This window comes from Pongo abelii, chromosome X (assembly GCF_028885655.2).
Source record: "Pongo abelii isolate AG06213 chromosome X, NHGRI_mPonAbe1-v2.0_pri, whole genome shotgun sequence".
Lineage (NCBI taxonomy): Eukaryota > Metazoa > Chordata > Mammalia > Primates > Hominidae > Pongo > Pongo abelii.
The window spans coordinates 22,319,204-22,339,892 of NC_072008.2; the positions used below are offsets into that span (position 1 = coordinate 22,319,204).

A 20,689-nucleotide genomic window follows, 5' to 3' on the forward strand; every position below is an offset into this window, starting at 1 on the left:
CTGGGAGGCCTCACAATTATGGTGGAAGGCAAAGGAGCAGCAAAGGCATGTCTTACATGGTGGCAGGCAAGAGAGTATATGCAGGGGGACTCCCATTTATAAAACCATCAGATCTCATGAGACTTATTCAGTATCATGAGAACAGCATGGGAACAACCTGCCCCCATGATTTAATTACCTCCCACTGGGTCCCTCCTACAACATGTGGGAATTATGGGAGCTACAAATCAAGATGAGATTTGGGTGGGAACACAGCCTAACCATATCAACTTCCTTAATCCTAGTATTAAAGATCATGGTCTGGAGAGGGACAGATTGCAGCCACTAAGACCAGTTAGGAGTTTTGCAAATGGCTCAAGAGAAGGATGGGGAGGGCCTAAACTTAGGCAATGACAGGGGTGAGGAGGAGTAGGAAGGCTATAAATCATATCCCAGGAGATGATTGTCAAATAACTGCATAATGATAATACAGATAGCACAGTGATCCTCCCTTATCCATGGTTTTGCTTTTCATTGTTTCACTTACCTACGGGCAACCAAGTTCTGAAAACATTCAGTGGAAAATGCCAGAAGTAAACAATTCCTAAGTTTTAAATTGTGTGCCATTCTGAATAGCATGATGAAATCTGTTGCCGTCCAGCTCTGTGCCGCCTGGGACGTGAATCATCTCTTTGTCCAGTGTATCCATGCTGTATATGCCACTTGCCTGTTAGTCACTTAGTAGCTGTCTCAGTTATCAGATCAACTGTCACAGTGCTTGTGCCCAAGTAACCCTTATGTTACTTAATAATGGCCCCAAAGCATAAGAGTAGTGATGCTGGCAATTCAGGTATGCCAAAGAGAAGCTTCCTTTCAGTGCTAAGGTGAAAGTTCTCCACTTAAGGAAATTTAAAAAGAAAACATATACTGAGGTTGCTAAGATCTACAGTAAGAACGAATCTTCTACACATGAAGTTGTGGAGGAAAAAGAAATTTGTGCATTGTGTGCGTGTGTGTATTAGTTTGGTACTATCTGAGGTTTCAGGTGTCCACCAGGGGTCTTGGAACATATCCCCCAAGGACAAGACAGGGGGACTACTGTAATTTTCTAACTTTTCCACTAGGGCTTTACAGGACTTCCATCAAATGCAGATTATAACTGTTCTGTGCAGCTACGCTTTGCTGAGGAACCATTAATATGCCAACCATTATGCCAGGTACTTTAATGTATGTTATCTCTAATCTTCACAATAGTTCTATAAACTTGGTATTATGGGCTCATTTTACAGAAGAAGAAACTGAAGCTCAGAGAGGTGATGTAACTTGCAAAAGACTGCACAACTAGCAAATTGCAGAGCTGGGAGTATAACCCAGCTTATCTGATTGCATCCTGTTTATCGTCACACTACACTGTTCAAAACTGGATAGGAAATGTGAGAATTACAGTCATGTGATAGGCTGGGTGCAGTGGCTCACGCCTGTAATCCCAGCACTTTGGGAGGCTGAGGTGGGTGGATCACTTGAGGCCAGGAGTTCAAGACCAGCCTGGCCAACGTGGTGAAACCCTGTCTCTACTAAAAATACAAAAATTAGCTGAGCATGGTGGCCAGTGCCTGTAATCCCAGCTACTCGGGTGGCTGAGGCATGAGAATCACTTGAACCCGGGAGGCGGAGGTTGCAGTGAGCTGAGATCGTGCCACTGTACTCCAGTCTGGGTGACAGAGTGAGACTCTGTCTCAAAAATAAAAATAAAAATAAAAAATAAATAAAATAAAAAATAGCCATGAGATGATATACATGAACACACTCTGAAAAGGTTAAGGGTATGATATAAATGTGTTGGAGTAATCATTATTGTATCATCCCCTCACCTACGCTGCTCATTCACTGGTTGGGGGATTGTTTCTCTTCTGGTATGGAAACCAGATATAGAATGTAAGGCAGCCAGGAGGTGAGAGTGAGAAGTTTAGATGGTCCCCAAGTCCTCCTGATTTCATGTCCAAAAGGGTTGTGGCATCAAGCAGTTCATTACTGCCTCTTCTAAGAGTGCTGTTCTCTGCAAGCTTTTTGGCTAAGCCTGTGATCTCCTTGGGTCTTTAGCTTATGGGAAGAGTGGAGGAAGGGTTATTCCATAAGCTAGCTTAAAAGGAGTATTTAGATATACTCCCCCAAAAGGCTTTACTTTCCAAAATTTACACTGAGATTTTTAAAGTTTTGTTAAGTGAGCTGAAGTTAAGTCATGAACAAACTTCGAATAGTTTGCGAAATTGAGAGATGATGCACTTAGCAAGTCTGGGGAACACCTGCTACAACTTTTTTGTTTTTGTTTTTGTGACAGAGTCTCACTCTGTCACCCAGGCTGGAGTGCGGTGGCCCGATCTTGGCTTACTGCAACCTTCACCTCCTGGGTTCAAGCGATTCCCCTGCTTCAGCCTCCTGAGTAGCTGGGACTACAGGCGGTCACCACCACGCCTGGCTATTTTTAAAAAATATATATTTTTAGTAGAGACAGGATTTTGCCATGTTGGCCAGGCTGGTCTCGAACTCTTGACCTCAAGTGATCCACCTGCCTCAGCCTCCCAAAGTTCTGCAATTACAGGTGTGAGCCACCATGCCCAGGCCTGCTACACCTATTTTAAGGCATTCTTGTCCTGGTCTAGTTGAGGAATTTGGAGGTCCTGATACAGCCCCCCAGTTTCTGAAGCCTAACCAAGGAGGCATCTGAGAATGATGTTCTGGGTAGTATCATGGGAGGACAAAGGTAGCCTCATCTGGAAAGCTCTGCAATCTCATGGGATTCCTGTTACCATGGTAAGTCCCAGAACCAATGCCTGTAAGGATGCAATTTGCCGCTTGTAGGGTATTTCTAAATGCTGTTTTCAGACATAGTGCACTGGTCAGGTTGGCTGCAGGGCTGGTAGTAGGAAAGCATGAAATGATTATCAGAGTCAACCTGATTAAAGACGGGGTGTGGGTGGGGCACTCACTGGCAACTACCTGGATGTAAGTAAGCCAGGGTGAGGTGAGCATAGGGACCTAAAAACCAGCCATGGAAACAGGAGACAGGATGTCAGGGAGAAATCTCATTAATTGACCTTGATGGTCACAGTCTCATTTGTCTTCTCTTTAAAAAATCAATTGTTTTTTACCCTTATTACAAAAGTAGTTCATATTTATTGTAGAAAATCTAGAAAAATTTTAGGTGAACTAAAAATTTAAAAAGTTAATATCATTTAAAGATAGTCATGGTTAATACTTATGTTGAATACCACTGAAATGTATGTTTATCTACAAATATTTTACAGTTTAACTACGGACTCATCCAATAGTACTTTTTCCCCACTGAACATTGTAACATGAATATTTTTTTCCATTTATTACATATTCTTCTAAGTCATCGAGTGTAGTGTTCAATTGAGAAAACACCTTAATTTATTTAATTACTTCCCAATGGACATTTACGCTGTTTCCTTATTGTTAAACAACCCTCTGTATTGATAAGTTTTGTGGCTTTTTGTCTAAATCTGAGACCGTTTCTTTAGAGTAAATTCCTAGAAGTGGAGGAGTTGCTGTTTCAAATGGTATGCCCCATTTGAGGGTTTTGAAATGCATCTTACCCAGCTTCTCTCAAGAAAGCGGTACAAATTTGTATTTCCAGTAACAACAGATGAGATGGTGTAACCTTTAATGAGTTTCATCTTAAAGATACTGTTGGAGGAAATGAATAGAGAGACTCAGTTTTTTGTCTAACTGATATGGGGAAAATGTCAGTCACATTTCATTCTTGAGACCATTATTGCATAACCAGATATGGTTCAGTGAACCCACATAAGCATTTGTTGAGTACCTACCATGCTCCCAGGCCTGGGCTGAATATCCCTGCTGCTAGTGTCAGTTTCACATACTTAGTACAGCAATCAATAAATGAGAGGACCTGTTGGAATATGAGTAGAATATGAGACACTGAGCTTCATAGTGGAAGGAAATTAGTGTTTTCTTTGCCAGATGTTAAACTATAGCAGTGGTTCTCAAAGTGTGGTCCCTGGATCATCAGCATCCCTTGTGATAGATGGGCATTATCTGGCCCTACCTACTGAATCAGAGACTCTGGGATTTGGGCCCAGCAATTTATGTTTTAACAAGGTCTTAACTACCAGACTTCTGCAAGATGCCAAAGATTGAGGACCACTGAGCTATAAAAATGCAGCAAATGCAGAAGAGGTCAGACTTGTTGGGTAAAGGTGGGGTGACTAACTTCTCCTGGTTTGCCTGGGACCATCCCAGTTTTAGCACAGAAAGTCTCGCATCCCAGGAGCCCCTTCTGTCCCAGCTAGACAGGGATGGTTGGTCATCCTGGTAAAGGGTGGCAGGGGTGAAGGGAGGTTCTCTTTATTGCAGCCTAAAGGTAATTATGGCAGAAAAAGAATAGAAGGGCCAGCAGAGAAGGTTTCAAGATGGAGGGCAGATTTCAGAAGCTGCTTTCTGCTTGTCAGCTCTAGGCTGATAGATGTGGTGGCAGGAGGTTACCTGCAGGAAGCCAGCAGATGGCTAAGGCATCTTGCTGAATCCCTTGACAGGAGTCACAGCTGTTAGAACTTGATACTTTCTGGAAAGGGGAAGGTTGGCATTCACCAAACTACTGCAAGATGCCAAGTTGAAAAAAAAGCCATGATTAATCTTAGCAGTGATGACAATGAAATCATTTTACAGCAAAAACCATAACCAAAAGTGCTTTGTAATTGCAGCAATTTCCATGTCCTGACTGATGGCCCCCTAGATTCTAGAATGGTGTCGGGCTTATCTGATTACAGGAACTAATCCTGAATAAGATGTAACATTCATTCTTAGAGTAAGCATTCATCCCGGATTTTCTAAAGCGGGTGCAATTTAAACTCTTTTTGTTCTTTACTACAGTCAATAACGTATAAGGCATGTAAAGTTTCAGTTTTGAAAGTATAGTGTGCAAAATTTTAATAAAAGTAATCATACGTTACATTGTTACATGCATGGTGTTGATGAGAGAAAGACAGGAGAGCTGATTTGTAGATCAGTTAAACATAAGAAATTCCTTATTTTTCCTAAACCAACAGTTCTGAACCTGTTTTCATAGTCGAATCACCCGGGGAGCTTTTAAAAAATGCTTATGTTCAGGGTTCCATCCCAGAGATTGTGACTTAATAGGTTTGAGGCAGGGGCTTGGACATAGATATTAAACAAACAAAATTCCCCAGGTGATGTGCATTTGGGGTTGAGTATACTGTACTTACCCTGATATAAACCAATGGGTCTCAACTTTAGCATGTACCAGAATAGCCTGAAGTGCTATTCAGTAGGTCTAGGGAGGTGGGGGCGCAAACATTTGCACCTCTAAGGAGTGCCCTGGTGATGCTGATGCTGCTGGTCTGCAGACCAAGATTTGAGCACCAGTTTCCTAAACCATTCCTACTCCAAGCCCCAAATAATCTTACAAACCACATCTGTCACCCATTAGCTAGACATGTGAATAAATAACTCCCTCTCAAAACACTTCTGCACATCTACTCCCACGTATCCAGTATTTCTTTTCTCTACTGAGTTTGAAACATATTTCAATTAAAAAGCATATTTTAGAAAGCTTGGTATAGGGTTTACCTCTTTAGGTCTTGCAAAATAGGATTATTTGTCGAGTGGTATCCTTTCTCCCTCACTAGATTGTAGGTTATTTGAGGACATTTGTTTGTTCAAAGCTTGCCCATGTGGCTTAGAACATCATAGGTGCTCAGTAAATGTTAGTAGTCAATGGTTATGCATAGAAATTGCATCATCATAACCAAACCCAACTATTCCCAGCAGTTTTTATAATGGGATCTAAATAGACCGACACTCCAAAATTAGGATCATAAAACGTATTCACTTGGAGAAGTAGAAGCTATTGCACAGGACAAGTAAAATAATCAAAGAAGTTAGCAGAAGGTAACTACAAGTGAATTTCACCAAGAAGGACAATAATGTAGATAAGATGATATATCAGCAATAGCCCTGAAATGTGGACTGATACATAGAGTAGTTTTAGTAATATAAGCACACACTTAAGGCTTTTGAAAAAAAAATAACTGTCACAACTTGTACTGAAGCCACATTAATACATCAAAAAATCCATGCAAATGACCAAATATCCCACTGCTTGACAAAACTAATAATGCAATAGAATGTATTGACATAGTCCACCCCTTAACAAAACTATCACAAACATCCACACTGAAAGAAAACAGACACAGGTACACACTTAATGAAAAAACCCAAGTATATTTCTGGAGAAAGCAGCTACAGCAAATATGGAAACAGATTTGGTTCAATAAACAGCTGAATGTGTATGCTGGTCCGCACACATCCTCAAGCCCTTTGAATTTTCCTTTGGAATTTTCCCTTGGTCACCTTTTTTTGGACTGAATTTACTTTGTCATTTGCCCCTGGCTCTGTCACTTCTGTCCAGAGGCTGCTGCAGGGATCCTAAATGAACAAATTCAATAATGCTAATTCCTTCAGAGGAGTCAAAAGAGATGTTGAATTTAAGAATGAAATGCTCCTGAAGGTAGATGAGTTCAAGTTGTCTTGCATTGTGTTACTACACTTACAAATGTTTGCTGTAGAGAAAGGAGAAAAGCACGTGGTCTGGGTTTCTGAAGACTGGCGATGAAAGTTGGAGGCTTCCTATTTTGTAAAATCTGACCAAACGTGGAAATAACAGGAAAAGATGTCTGAGTCTGGTTCATAGTTGTCTAAAATCATCAGCATTTGTAAGTGTTAATATTTTTTTAAAAACTTTCAAATAACGTACAATTTTGGAAGGTAATGTTTTAAAAATATTTTCTGTATGATAACTTTTCTGAACCATACACTTATGAATATGGAACTTAATGCTGCAGTAAAGTGAAAGCAACAATGAAGGTAGGGAAAATGGATTAAATTAGTTCAATATTCTGCAGGCCAAAGGCCTTTGATCAATATTTTGTCTAATTTTCTCTTTCCAGCATATATCACAAACATAAAAAGGAATAATATTCCACTTTTATTGGGGGTCAGCAGGGAGGGCTAAGAGGATACAGGAGTGATGGAATTTGCATAAAACTGGCAGGACTATTTAGCTTGTTAATATCTGTATTGTGATTGAAAGTTTATTGGAAAAATGTGCTGATCTGAAAACTACACTAGTTCAGCAATGATAGCAAGAGAATGGAACCAACACATTCTTTCATGTAGAAGGAAAATGAAAACCAGAACTTGAATAATGGGATGTATCTCAGATCTGATACTGAATGTGGAAAATTCAAGAAGTAATACATTGGTACTACTAATAGTATCATGTAAGGTTTTAAACTTTGTCTAACAAGATGTACTCGTAATGATAGCTAATGCTTCAACCCCAGTCATCCCTCTGAGTTTCACAAGATACAGAATCAGTTCATTCAACAAGTATTTATTGAGTGCTTACCATGAACCAGGTATTGTTCTAGCTCTGAAGATATCACCATTAAAGGATAGTAAAAAAAATAAAAATCTCTTTTGTCATGGAACTTGCATTCTAGTTGGGGAAAGACAGAAAATGCATACAAAATAAGTCAAATGTAAACTATCTTAGATGGTGGTAAGTGTTATGATGAGTTACAAAGCAAGAAAATGGGTAGGATAACATCCTGCCCCTTAAAAAGCCCTAGGGAAGGGATTAATGAGAGGATGATCTTAGCCTACATACCTGAAGCGAACCATACAGATAGTGGCGGAAAGTAGGTTCTAGGTTAGGGGAAGACGGGCGTAGGGCAAAAGGAAAATTCTTCCTTTTTTGCATGTCCTTTTATACAGTGTAAATTTGCTAGGCCTGAGTATATTTATTTATTTGTTTTCTTGAGGTCTGAGCTGTGGAATAATGGGCTAAATTTGTTTTCTTCTCTATACTTGTTTGTACTAAAAAAAACTCTAATTAATGCAGCTTACAATAATGTGTACTGAAACCCAGACACATTGAGGCATTTAACTTTTCTGGGAAAGCTGTAGCTACCGTCAGGGTATGATTTATGACTATAAAAGTCAAATAGTTGAACCTGGGATAATCACCCACTGAATGTGACTGGTTCTTTGGCAGTTGTGTCCTAAACAAAAGCACTCTGTCTTTTACGGTCAGCATTTTGCTAAGCTCCAACTAGGTTACTCCATATTTACTTATAGGAGAATTGTAATGAGAAACACCAGTAAAAAGGAGAGGTTGACCCCAGTAGAAAACCAAAAGCAGGTTCTCGTGGCTTTCCCAGGTGCAGATTTGAAAGAGACACTATTACTGATAAATAAATAATTAGGTTATTACAAAGACCAATATTTTCTTTTGTCAGAATTTTAATCATTGAAATGGTATAACCACAATTTGTATTTTTGCCTGAAATAGGAGTGGAATTTGCTGGTGTTAACAAATGCAAGAACAAAATAATAGTATATAAGCTTAGTTAACTTTTTCAATAGCCTTTAGAAGAATTTTCTATAATATACTCACATTTCTTTTTTTTTTTTTGAGATGCTAAAAGAAATTTTAATAATTGTTACATAACATACTGTGTAGCTATTCGATGAAATCTACCTCTGTGTAATAATTATTAAAGTAAGTCTTGAAATGTATGATAAGAATATATTAGTTTTTTGGGTACAATTTCCATGAAAATACAAAAATAAGAAAACAACTAAAATAAGAAACAGGAGGTTTTTTATACATACTGTTGTCATCATACAAAATTACTCTATTAACTAAATTTACCTGACATTGTCACCATTAAAAGCAAAATCAAGACAAAACTAATTCTCAAATTTATTTAATTTTAGTAATATATTTTATTTAACCCTATATACCCAAAATATTTTCATTCTAATATGTAATCAATATACAAAAATTATTAAAGAGATGTTTTATGTTCTTATTTCATACTAAGGCTTGAAAATCCAGGGGTTATTTTATTTATTTATTATACTTTAAGTTCTAGGGTACATGTGCACAATGTGCAGGTTTGTTACATAGGTATACATGTGCCGTGTTGGTTTGCTGCACCCATCAACTCGTCATTTACTTTTGGTATTTCTCCTAATGCTATCCCTCCCCTAGCCCCCCATCCCCCGACAGGCTCCTGTGTACACACACACTTATTTCTAAAAGAATTAATTTTAATTACGCAAGTTGATTATCTTTGGATAATCAAAATGTAAAACATTACATTTATGTGTAGAGCCCTTTTTATCAGCCACCACCCCAAATCCTGATTTTCTTCAAAAGGTAACCACTATGATCACTTCGATATGTATTTTACAGACTTTTAAAGAATTTACATATGTATACACATATACACACAGTACATGTATATGCTCACACTGGTAGGATAGTTATGTAAGAAAATAAATGGTGTTTATATATCTATATCTGTACCTTGCTTTATGCCAACAACATATCTTGGGTATTATTTCCCATGCTGGAATGTTAAGACCTACCTCCTTCTTTTCACTTACTGCATAGCAGTCCACAATATGGTTATACCATAATTAATTGCCCTCTTATTTGGACATTTAGCTTGTTGCACACTTCTCAACTACAAGCCATGCAGCAATGAATTCTGTAGTGCACTTGTGCAAGTGATCGGGCAGTGGTTCTCACGGTGGCACCCAGACCAGCTGCATCTGCATCGCCTGGGAACTTGCTAGATGCAAATTCTTAGCCCTACCCTAGACTTACTGACTCATAAACTGAAGATGGGGCCCAGCAATCTGTAGTTTAACAAGCCCTCCGGTGAATCTGATGCATTGTACAATTTGAAAACCACTGGCAGGTATGTCTGTTTATACAGACATACATGTACGGATACAGTCAGTTCTATAATGTTAACATATGTGTTCTTAAACACCACTGTGCTATGCAAAAGTATGTAATAAAAGGCCTCAGGATTTACGAGGAAAATGAGGTTGGGGCACAACAGTTAAAAACTTCATCAGTGACACATTAAAAACAAAAGCTGGGAGACTAATACAAATGATAGTGCGGTTTTATACATGTTAAATGGGTAAATACACAAATGCTACAGTAAATATGGCACCTTCCCTTGAACAGACCAGAAATTTGCTTGTGTAAGTTGGTATTGGAGGGGTTGTCCCTTGTGAGTTTTTGGGTAGTGGTGGAAGGAGGGTTACATGAAATTGGAAGGTAAGTTTTAACACCAGATGTGGTGAGTGTGGCTCCTGCCGCACGTGGTGAACTGAGGCAGTTGGTCATGTTGAGGTGTGTGCGTGTGTGCATTTTGTGTATTCCTTTATGGCTCAGTCCATTTGGGTGCATTTTTCTGCTTTTCCCTTGCATTTCTTGTGGATAAGCAAATGTGAAATTGGAGTTATGTCCAAGTTTTCCCCCAGTGTATCAATTTCCTTGGAATAAATTTGCCATTTCAATACAGGTGTCATAGCTGTATGTATGGATGCTTATTCTTTTGCACACATTACACAAAATAACTCCATACACTGTACTGAATGCTGTTTTTCACTTAATATTTCTTAGAGCTTTTTCCATATCACCACATAGTTACTCGTTTTTTTTTTTTAATGGCATTTGAAGCATTAAGAGATGACTAAATTGATCGCCAAAATTCTTGCAACAACCTACACTCCCATCAACATGCTTCCTACACCTTGGCCAATATTAACTATTATCACATTTATTAACTTTTGCCAACCACTAGTTAAATGTCTCTCTCCTTCCTCTCCCTCCCTCTCCTCCCTCTCCTCCCTCTGCTCCCTCTCCTCCCTCTCCTCCCTCTCCTCCCTCTGCTCCCTCTCCTCCCTCTGCTCCTTCTCCTCCCTCTCCTCCCTCTGCTCCCTCTGCTCCCTCTCCTCCCTCTCCTCCCTCTCCTCCCTCTCCTCCCTCTGCTCCCTCTCCTCCCTCTGCTCCTTCTCCTCCCTCTCCTCCCTCTCCTCCCTCTCCTCCCTCTCCTCCCTCTCCTCTCTCTGCTCCCTCTCCTCCCTCTGCTCCCCCTCCTCCCTCTGCTCCCTCTCCTCCCTCTGCTCCCTCTCCTCCCTCTGCTCCCTCTCCTCCCTCTCCTCCCTCTGCTCCCTCTCCTCCCTCTCCTCCCTCTCCTCCCTCTGCTCCTTCTCCTCCCTCTCCTCCCTCTGCTCCCTCTGCTCCCTCTCCTCCCTCTGCTCCCTCTGCTCCCTCTCCTCCCTCTGCTCCCTCTCCTCCCTCTGCTCCCTCTCCTCCCTCTCCTCCCTCTGCTCCCTCTCCTCCCTCTCCTCCCTCTCCTCCCTCTGCTCCCTCTCCTCCCTCTCCTCCCTCTCCTCCCTCTCCTCCCTCTGCTCCCTCTCCTCCCTCTCCTCCCTCTGCTCCCTCTCCTCCCTCTCCTCCCTCTGCTCCCTCTCCTCCCTCTGCTCCCTCTCCTCCCTCTGCTCCCTCTCCTCCCTCTCCTCCCTCTGCTCCCTCTGCTCCCTCTCCTCCCTCTGCTCCCTCTCCTCCCTCTCCTCCCTCTCCTCCCTCTGCTCCCTCTCCTCCCTCTCCTCCCTCTCCTCCCTCTCCTCCCTCTGCTCCCTCTCCTCCCTCTGCTCCCTCTCCTCCCTCTGCTCCCTCTCCTCCCTCTCCTCCCTCTGCTCCCTCTGCTCCCTCTCCTCCCTCTGCTCCCTCTCCTCCCTCTCCTCCCTCTCCTCCCTCTGCTCCCTCTCCTCCCTCTCCTCCCTCTGCTCCCTCTCCTCCCTCTCCTCCCTCTCCTCCCTCTCCTCCCTCTGCTCCCTCTCCTCCCTCTGCTCCCTCTGCTCCCTCTCCTCCCTCTCCTCCCTCTGCTCCCTCTGCTCCTTCTCCTCCCTCTCCTCCCTCTCCTCCCTCTCCTCCCTCTGCTCCCTCTCCTCCCTCTCCTCCCTCTCCTCCCTCTCCTCCCTCTCCTCCCTCTGCTCCCTCTCCTCCCTCTCCTCCCTCTGCTCCCTCTGCTCCCTCTCCTCCCTCTCCTCCCTCTCCTCCCTCTGCTCCCTCTCCTCCCTCTCCTCCCTCTCCTCCCTCTCCTCCCTCTGCTCCCTCTCCTCTCTCTCCTCCCTCTCTCTTCTCCCCCACCTCCACAGAGACATTTACACTGTGAGGAATGCCTCCCATAAGTACACTGATAGAAAAAGGAACTTTAAAAGTGTGAAACAGGTGGTGAGGTGGTGTTGAAATGGTTAAAAAAAAAAAAAAAGGATATGAAAGAAAACATAAAAACTTATTAAAAAGGCAGAAAAAAGGAATTCCCTTTCTACTTATTTTTCACTTCTACCTTTGCTAAATACAACTTATCCACTTTATGAGATAAGATATTGAGTTGACCCTGTAGGATTTCATCTATCACTCTAGCTGGTTGACGTCTCCAAAAATGCAGCTTACACTATTAATCCATTCACTTCAGCAAAACATGCCTAAGGACATCAGATTCTTCTGTTTATCAGTATTGGGTTCCTTGGCCCCAACAAGCTCAGCAGATACAGCTGAACAGAGTGATGTGGTGGCTTCAGCTCTTGAGTCTGGGGCTGCTAACAGCAAAAGTGACAGAAATAGAGGCTCATGCAGGTGTCAGATGTTTTCCTGTAAAGAGGTTGGCAATGGACGTAAATGCTTCCAGCTGGGCACATTACCGGGCAGGATAAGCCATAATGATTTAATAATGAAATCACATTGGTTTATGATCATTGTTCTTATTAGGAAATATCATTGCTTTTTGGTGATTTATTATGTGAAACTGAGTTTTCATATAAACACTGTGATTTGCATTTATATGTAATATATATTTGCATATGTATATATATCTGAGTCAGAATGACTTACTAAATGTAATCACCAAAAAAAGAGGATGGAATATTGATGTAAATATGCCACAAATATTTAAGGAAATGTAGCAATTATGACAATTATTATGATGTTGCCGCTTCAAAATAATATTAGATGCATTTTCCTTTATGTGAAACTGACAGAGAACTAGTAGCTGGATCCATCTCTGTTTTGCAGTTAGGCTTTTGCACCTTGAAATCACAAACTATGATATTATTAATAAAATATAAAGAATATATATAAGGGTTATATGGAACCACCATTTCCCTTCCAAATTAAGGACTTGATTTCCTGTCCTCGTTTCTACTCATGTGTTCTGACATGGAGGAGAGAGAGGACAAAAAAGTTAAGAAGAGGGAGGAAGAACATTTTGACTTACAAAAGAGCTTTCAGTCTCATGGGGCCTGGAACAGTTGCTCTGGAGCAGTGAAGGACACTACAGAAGGCTTCTCTCTCTCTTTTTGGTTATGATTCTTTGCTCTATCAGCTGTGGTGACCTGTAAGTACAGTTCCTAGGATCAACCCAGGGTGCAAAATTTAGTGGTGAGTTGCAAGGGCAAAGCAAAGCATGTCTCCCACTCATCTGCACTCAATGTCAGGTACATAATTTGGGAAGCCCAGTGCAAAATAAAAATGTGGGGCCTCTTGTTCCAAAAGCAGGAAAAAATGCCATTGAAGGGGCTAAAATATAAAGCCTTGCCCTATCTTTAATGGCCTTTCTCTTTCAACTTGTCATGGTATTGTTTTATTTGCTATTCAGTGCTACTATAAGAAAAATTAAAGACATAAGTCATTAGCATGAGTGTTACTTTTCATCTCAATATTGTGCAATGTCAGTTTTAAATGCAAACATAAGAGCATTTAACTTGTATGTGGAATCACCAAAATTACTCAGTTTGTATTTTGTAGCTTGTATGTGCATATGTATTTTGTTCTTACCAGCATGGAGGAAATGCTGAACAAAACTCAACTGTTTTTATTTCACTTCTTAATACATGTACATTCTACCAATACTCTCTACCTTTGGTTTACTGATGAGTAAAGAAGGACTAAAAGGAAAAGAATCTATAGGTTATTGTATAAGTCTGCCCTCACACTGCTAATAAAGACATACCTGAGACTGGGTAATTTATAAAGGTAAGAGGTTTAATGGACTTACAGTTCCACATGGCTGAGGAGGCCTCACAATTATTGTGGAAGATAAAAGAGGAGCAAAGTCATGTTTTACATGGCGGCAGGCAAGAGAGCTTGTACAGGGGAGCTCCCCTTTATGAAACCATTGGATCTCATGAGACTTATTCACTACTATGAGAATGGTATGGGGGAAACCGCTCCCATGATTCAATTATCTCCACCTGGCCCCACCCTTGACACATGGGGATTATTACAATTCAAGGTGAGATTCGAGTGGGGACACAGCCAAACCACATAATTCACCCTTTCTCTGTCCTTTTCTGTCATCATTTTCAGTGTAGGTGTTTGGCCAATACAGGGAAGTAACAGGTATAAGAAAGGTTATGACAGGATTCCTTGGTCATTCATGTTTCTTAGAATGCCACTACCTTCTTTTGGTGGTTGAAGCAAATTCTGGTTCGAATGGAAAGTATGGCCTCTTAGGGCTATCAGAGCTTACTCAGTTCTAGATGTATCATATTTACCTTGTATTTGTTTGGCATCTCACTGAACTCCCATGCACTATGGGCCTGATGGAGTCCTGTGCTCTTGGGGCATTGTGAATGCTGTGTGTAAATGGGGCTCCTAGGAACAACAGACACATATTGTGCACATTTTCTCTGCTCTCACACACATGTTCCATTGTCCCCTCAGGCTCCACTCAAAAAATACAAGTTCAAAGATAAAATCATTAAGAATTTCAAGATAGTGGCAGGAGAGGATTAAACTAAGTGCAGGACCCTTCTCTGTGTGGGGCCTGTGTGACTACACAGGTTGCACACCCACGAAGCCGGCCCTTTCTGTATCAGGCAAAGCTGCTGGACAGCCTGAAGCCTCATGAGCATGCCATGTATGAAGGAGCGCAGCTTACAGCAGGCTGGACATTGCCAATAGTGTACCGGTGCAAAATAGTTTCCCTGAAACCTTTAATACACTTATTTCAAACTCAGTTGAATTGATATCATTGAGACAGCTAGATCTCTTAGAGGGCTCCCAGTGCCAGGAGGAGTGCCTTTCAGATGGGTCTTTGAAACCTCAGTGTTATAGCTAGAACCAGGTACTCATTATTGAATCAATCTCTCTACATCTCTTAACATTTTTTCTTTCTCATAGGATTTCCAGCAGGAGAGCTCCAGAAGCCTTTCTTTTGGGGAACAGAATATCCTCGGTGAGTAAATGAGTACAGAAACCAGTTGCTGACCAATTAGGAAGAACATGTTGCTTTGGTAGAGGACAGAAGAAACAAAGTCAAAGGTTATTCAGCAGAAAGAAGCCATGGAATCTGGCGTGGGTCATCTGTACTCTTATCATTTTAGGTATTTGTTTTCTGATCCTTGTTACGAGGGTGAATGGCTGGACAGGAAGGCCACCTTACACATAGGTGGCTTTCATTTTTATGCATTTATTCTCTTACTCATTAACTCATACTACCAGTATTTGGACATTGAAGGATTGTTGGGATTTGAATTGATGGGATAAGTCTAAAACCATTCCATGTAGAAGAAACAGTGTGAGATAAGGAGGGAAAAGTGTTTCTATAATGGCAGAGTCTAGTTTGGCTGGCCCAAATGGTATATGAAAGGAAGTAGTGGAAAAGAAGATTGAGGTTTGATATTGGAGGGCTCTGCATGGCAAATAAGGAGCTTGGATACTAATAGGCAATAGAAAATATTGAACTTTTTGAGCAAGTTAGTAAGATAATCGAATTTATCTCTAGAAATATAACCTGTGTAGCTACAGAATAAGTCAAAATTGGTAGTGTATGGACTTAGCGATACCAGTTTAAAGGTCATTGTAATACCAACAGATTGTAGACTTATGTAATTCACAATTTCCATACATAGTAGAGATTCTGATAATATTTGATGTCAATAATATCACCATTTCTATTATATATTTTTTGTTTGCTTTGGTGTTTTAATGCATGGAAAATCTTAGTCTTGATTCTATACGTTGAGTCTTTTGTGTTTTGGTTTGGATATATGACAATTTAAAAATATGTAGGTTTAAAAGATATAGATTCCCATAAATATATCAATAAGAGAAATATGTTGGCAATGTTTTCATTTAACCTTTGGGCTTTCCCAGTAGCAGACCTTGTGATAAGTATTCAAGTGCAATTAGTTCTTTCGGGAGGTGGCACAAGGAAACACCAGCAGGGGAGTGGAGAATTGAGACAGTGAGGGAAATAAGCCAAATGAATTGTGTCCTGTGAGTCTTTTATGGCTGCCAAAATGAATTGCTACAAACTTAGTGGCTTAAAATGACATAAACTTACAAGCTTATGGTTCTGTAGGTCAGAAGTCCAAACTGGTTCTCACTGGGCTAAAATCAAGTTGTCAGCAGGGCTACTTTCCTTTCTGGAAGCTCCAGAGATGAATCTGTTTTCTTGCCTTTTCTAGTTTCTAGAGGGGGCCCACATTCCTTGGCTCATGACCTCTTCCTCCATCTTTAAAGTTCCATAGTCACATCTCCTTCTGACTCTCATCTTCTGTCTCTCCCTTCTACTTATAAGGATCCTTGTGATTACATTGGTACCATTCAGATAATTCAGGATAATCTTCCTGTTTTAAGGTCAACTGATTAGCAACCTTAATTCTGTCTGCAGATTTAATTGCCCTTTACTGTGTAACATAACATATTCACAGGTTCCAAAGATTAGCATATGGACATCTTTTGTAGGCCATTATTCCACCTACCACATGTGTGTTACAAAGCCAGTTATCACCATGGGCAACTGGAGCTCAATCTTGCTGGAGAACTGTAAAACATGCTTCAGAGTGATCCCACCTCAGGGACATGGGAGCTGGGGTATTTATCTATCCTCCAACTCACCTTCCATCATTGATTGAGGGCTCCTACCAGGGGTACCTGGCAGTGCCCGTCCTAGGCCAAGAGGGCTGTAGTGGCTGGAGAAAGTCCTTAGGCAACTAGTTTCAGGTGCTGACATTTGAAGGCTGTCAGATTGGTATGCTCAAAAATAGTGAGGGCTACGAGGACATGGGCAGCCATCGATAAAGCTTACTACAGGGAAGCACCATTGTTAGAATAAATAAAAATTCCAGGTTCTCATTTAACCAAATCCATTAATAATATCCCAGGCCTCAGCTGCATAGTTTTCTTTGGTGTTCAGATGTTTGGAATCAATTTGCCCTGCTTTTAAGTTTAGAAATATATATATATATCTCTAAAAAATTAAAGGTTTAGGATAAATATTCTTTAAGCTCCCTTCAGACTAAAAAAGTCCTATAATTCTTTGATTCTGCTTATTGTTAACAATTTAACTGAGCTTCTATTATTGTGGTTATATAGCTGGAGACTAGGAAATAGTCTGGTTAGATTTCTGAAGTTATTGATTAAGTGATTTGTTTATTGGGTCTGTGAGCATGTTAGTGTCTATTTGTTTGTACCTTAGGCTAGGTCATAGTTAATACTTGAGTGTGAAAGAGAGTTTTTTTTTCCTAAAGACTTCTTTGTCCTCATCCACTTAATGAATAGCTATTATGTATCATTTGGGTACTCAGCATTGGGAATATGAAGATGCTAAAGACATGGGAGTCACGGTCCAGTGAGATGGCTTCCCATACATTCATCTATTCTGTATTAATAAATGGATAGCCTCCAGAATCAAGGGAGTGGGTATCCTTTCTGCTCACAGTGGTCAGCTTAGTCCTCACCTGAGTGTTGAGTCTAATTATGGGGCATGAACAAGCTGAATTGTTTCCAGAAGAGACAATCAGGACTGTAAATGGTTGAAGACAACATTTCCCAAAGTGTGTGTTCCATGAAACAGTAATAGAGGTAAGTCATCCTCCCCTTCCCTCAGTTTTGGGAAATCATAATAATTATCACCATAAAAATTTCCTAGAAGCTCTGCAAGAAAGAAACCTATTTAGATGTGTTTAACACAACTACCTTTTTTGTACCCATTAACCATCCCCACTTCTGACCCCAGCCCCCCACCACCCTTCCCAGACTCTGGTAACCATCCTTCGAAATGTAGAGGTTCCCAAACTCCCCTGTGTTTTGGGAAATGCTGATCTAGAATTCATGACTGAAGAATAAGAGTTGAAAGAACTTAATAACACTTGAAGGGGAACCTCATAACTGTCTGCATATTTTTGAAGGAAAGTTAAGGTGGTAGAATGACTTATTATATTCAGGAGATTCAGCAGGTGTTCAGTTAGAGGTTACACTAGACCAATAGATGGGAGCCATAGAAAAGACATTTCAGATCAGCATTATGGAGAGCTATTATGTTTAGACCCGCCCAAAGAGGGAATGGGTTACCTTAGAAGGGGATGAGCTCTTGGTCATTGGAAATACCCAAGCAGAGTATTATAACCATTTGAATGGGTTTTTCTAGAGGGGGCCCATTCCTCTAGTAGGAAGTTGGAGTAGATGACCTCTAAGCCATTTCCAACTCAGAAATTTTTATGAATTTATGATTCAGGCATAGGGCAGGCAGCCCTTACTTGATAACAGTGTGAGATCATGGTTAAGCTAGACAGCAGCATAGTTGTTTTGTTGTTGACAGCAAATCCGGTGCATATGTTAAACCCACTGAGTAATAAGAACAAAAGAGAAACTGAGTAGGTAGTAAAAGTGATGTCTTCTCCATTTTATTTTTGGAAGACTAGATCTTCAGTGCAAGAAATCTTCCAGTTTCTGGCCAGCCAGTCACGGTTGCATTTTAAAAGGGCAAGTTTATTTTTTTTATGCTTATTTATTTATTTATTTATTTATGAGACAGAGTTTTGCTCTTGTTACCCAGGCTGCAGTGCAAAGGCATGATCTCAGCTCACTGCAACCTCCGCCTCTCAGGTTCAAGTGATTTTCCTCCCTCAGTCTCCCAAGTAGCTGGGATTACAGGCATGCGCCACCATGCCTGGCTCATTTTGTATTTTTAATAGACACGGGGTTTCTCCATGTTGGTCAGGCTGGTCTCGAACTCCCAACCCCAGGTAATCCGCCCGCCTCAGCCTCCCAAAGTGCTGGGATTACAGGCGTGAGCCACCACCCCCGGCCAATGACGTGCTAATTTAAATACTCTTCATTGATAAAATAGAGGACATGAATCTAGTATTATGAAATATTATTATTGTCAGGCTTAGTCATCTAAAATTACTTTTTCTTTGTCTCTTGTCCAAAGGATTGTGATTAAGTAACTGAGAACTGAAACTTAGAATGATTCCATCATTTTCTGAATTCTCCATTACCTTTTGCAAATAGGAAGCTTGTTGGAGCAGCCCCGCTTAAAGGACATTTATTGCACAGCAATTTCTATAAGCTTCCATTGTTCATGCCTTCAGTTCATCCAGTCAACAGCATTGACTGAGGGATGTAGAGGACGAAGTACTTATTCTCAGAACTGAGAGACCTGGAAAAACTAAATGTTGCAATCTGCACACTGATAGCTACTGCCGCAAAAATTAACACTATGTAAAATTACAAGTTTGTCCCACACTGCTATGATAGCTCTATGATTGAAATGAATAATTTCACTGTTACTTCTTTAATGAAGGTTTGCAATGATGGAAAAACAGTAGGAAGCATTTTTTCAAATGCAAATTACCTTACAGGAAAGAAATAACAAAGGAAAGCATTGCCACCAAGGGGAAAAATTAAATCTTACACCACTTCCTTGGTTGTAGTTGAGACAAACAATTAGCATGGTAAGGATCATTATGTCCTGTAATAACATATTACTTTAAAAATTTCCATTCCTTCCAGTTATGGGTCCTATCTATTTGCTGGGTGACTTTGATGTTGCATGTCAGGAACTAACTGTGAGATATTTTTAGCATAATTGCAAATCGCATGAAGAATCTTCACAATAAGGATTCTAAGTGGTGTGTAATTCTCATCCACAGGTTAAATGACTAAATTAAGATACATATAGATCTGTCACTTGCATGAGATGGTAAAGTTAACTAATCAGTTAAATCATTGTTACTTTCTTACTCTGTACAAGGCATAGAGGATATAGCAATGAACAAGTAGGTAAGAGAGTGGCCTCAACAGAACTTATATTTGAGAGAGAAAATCCCAGACATACATATGGAAACCCCATTATTGATTTCTTCATATATTCTTAATATGCCTTGCTATGTAACAAAGCACCACCAAGCAACCATTTATTAGCTCATGATTCTGTAATTTGGGCAGGACTGAGATGAGACAGCTGGTCTCTGCTCTGTATGGTGCTGGCTGGGGTCACTCAACTAGGGCTGGACTCACAGACAGGTGAGTGAAGGCGACTTCACTCACCTGTCTGTGCCCCAGTTGGGCTGGCTCTCGTGGCTGGGCCATGGCAAGGCCTCTCTCTCTTCCTTTGGAGTCTCAACTTCTGGGGTTTCTCGCTTGCTTCATTTGGCATCATTCCCTCTAGCTGTGTAGTTGAACTTCTTTGCAAGTGACTTCCAAGAAGGTGGAAAATGGAAGCTACTAAGTTTCTTAAGGCCCAGACCCAGAAGTCATACCTGACCCCTTCCACTGCATTCTGTTGGTCACAGCAAGTCCCAAGGCCAGTCCAAATTGAAGAAGAGGGAAATAGATTGTCTCTTGATGGGAGGAGGGGCTATGTGCATTCAGGAGTAGGTACAATTGTTGGTGGCCCCTCTTATAGATAATCTACCACATGCTTCTTCAGAGGTGAAGAGAAATAATGTGGCACCTTTTTCAAATCTTTGCTATTCAGTT

The 20,689-nt window shown here is 40.8% G+C and overlaps 1 protein-coding gene across 1 annotated transcript in view; it reads left to right on the forward strand.

Annotated features, from left to right (window-relative positions):
* Positions 1 to 20,689, forward strand: part of PHEX (phosphate regulating endopeptidase X-linked) — a 223,791-nt gene that overhangs the window by 173,875 nt on the left and 29,227 nt on the right. The window contains exon 16 of the mRNA XM_002831452.4: positions 15,101 to 15,155. Within this exon, the coding sequence (XP_002831498.2) occupies positions 15,101 to 15,155 (55 nt within the window). The remainder of the gene's footprint in view (positions 1 to 15,100; positions 15,156 to 20,689) is intronic.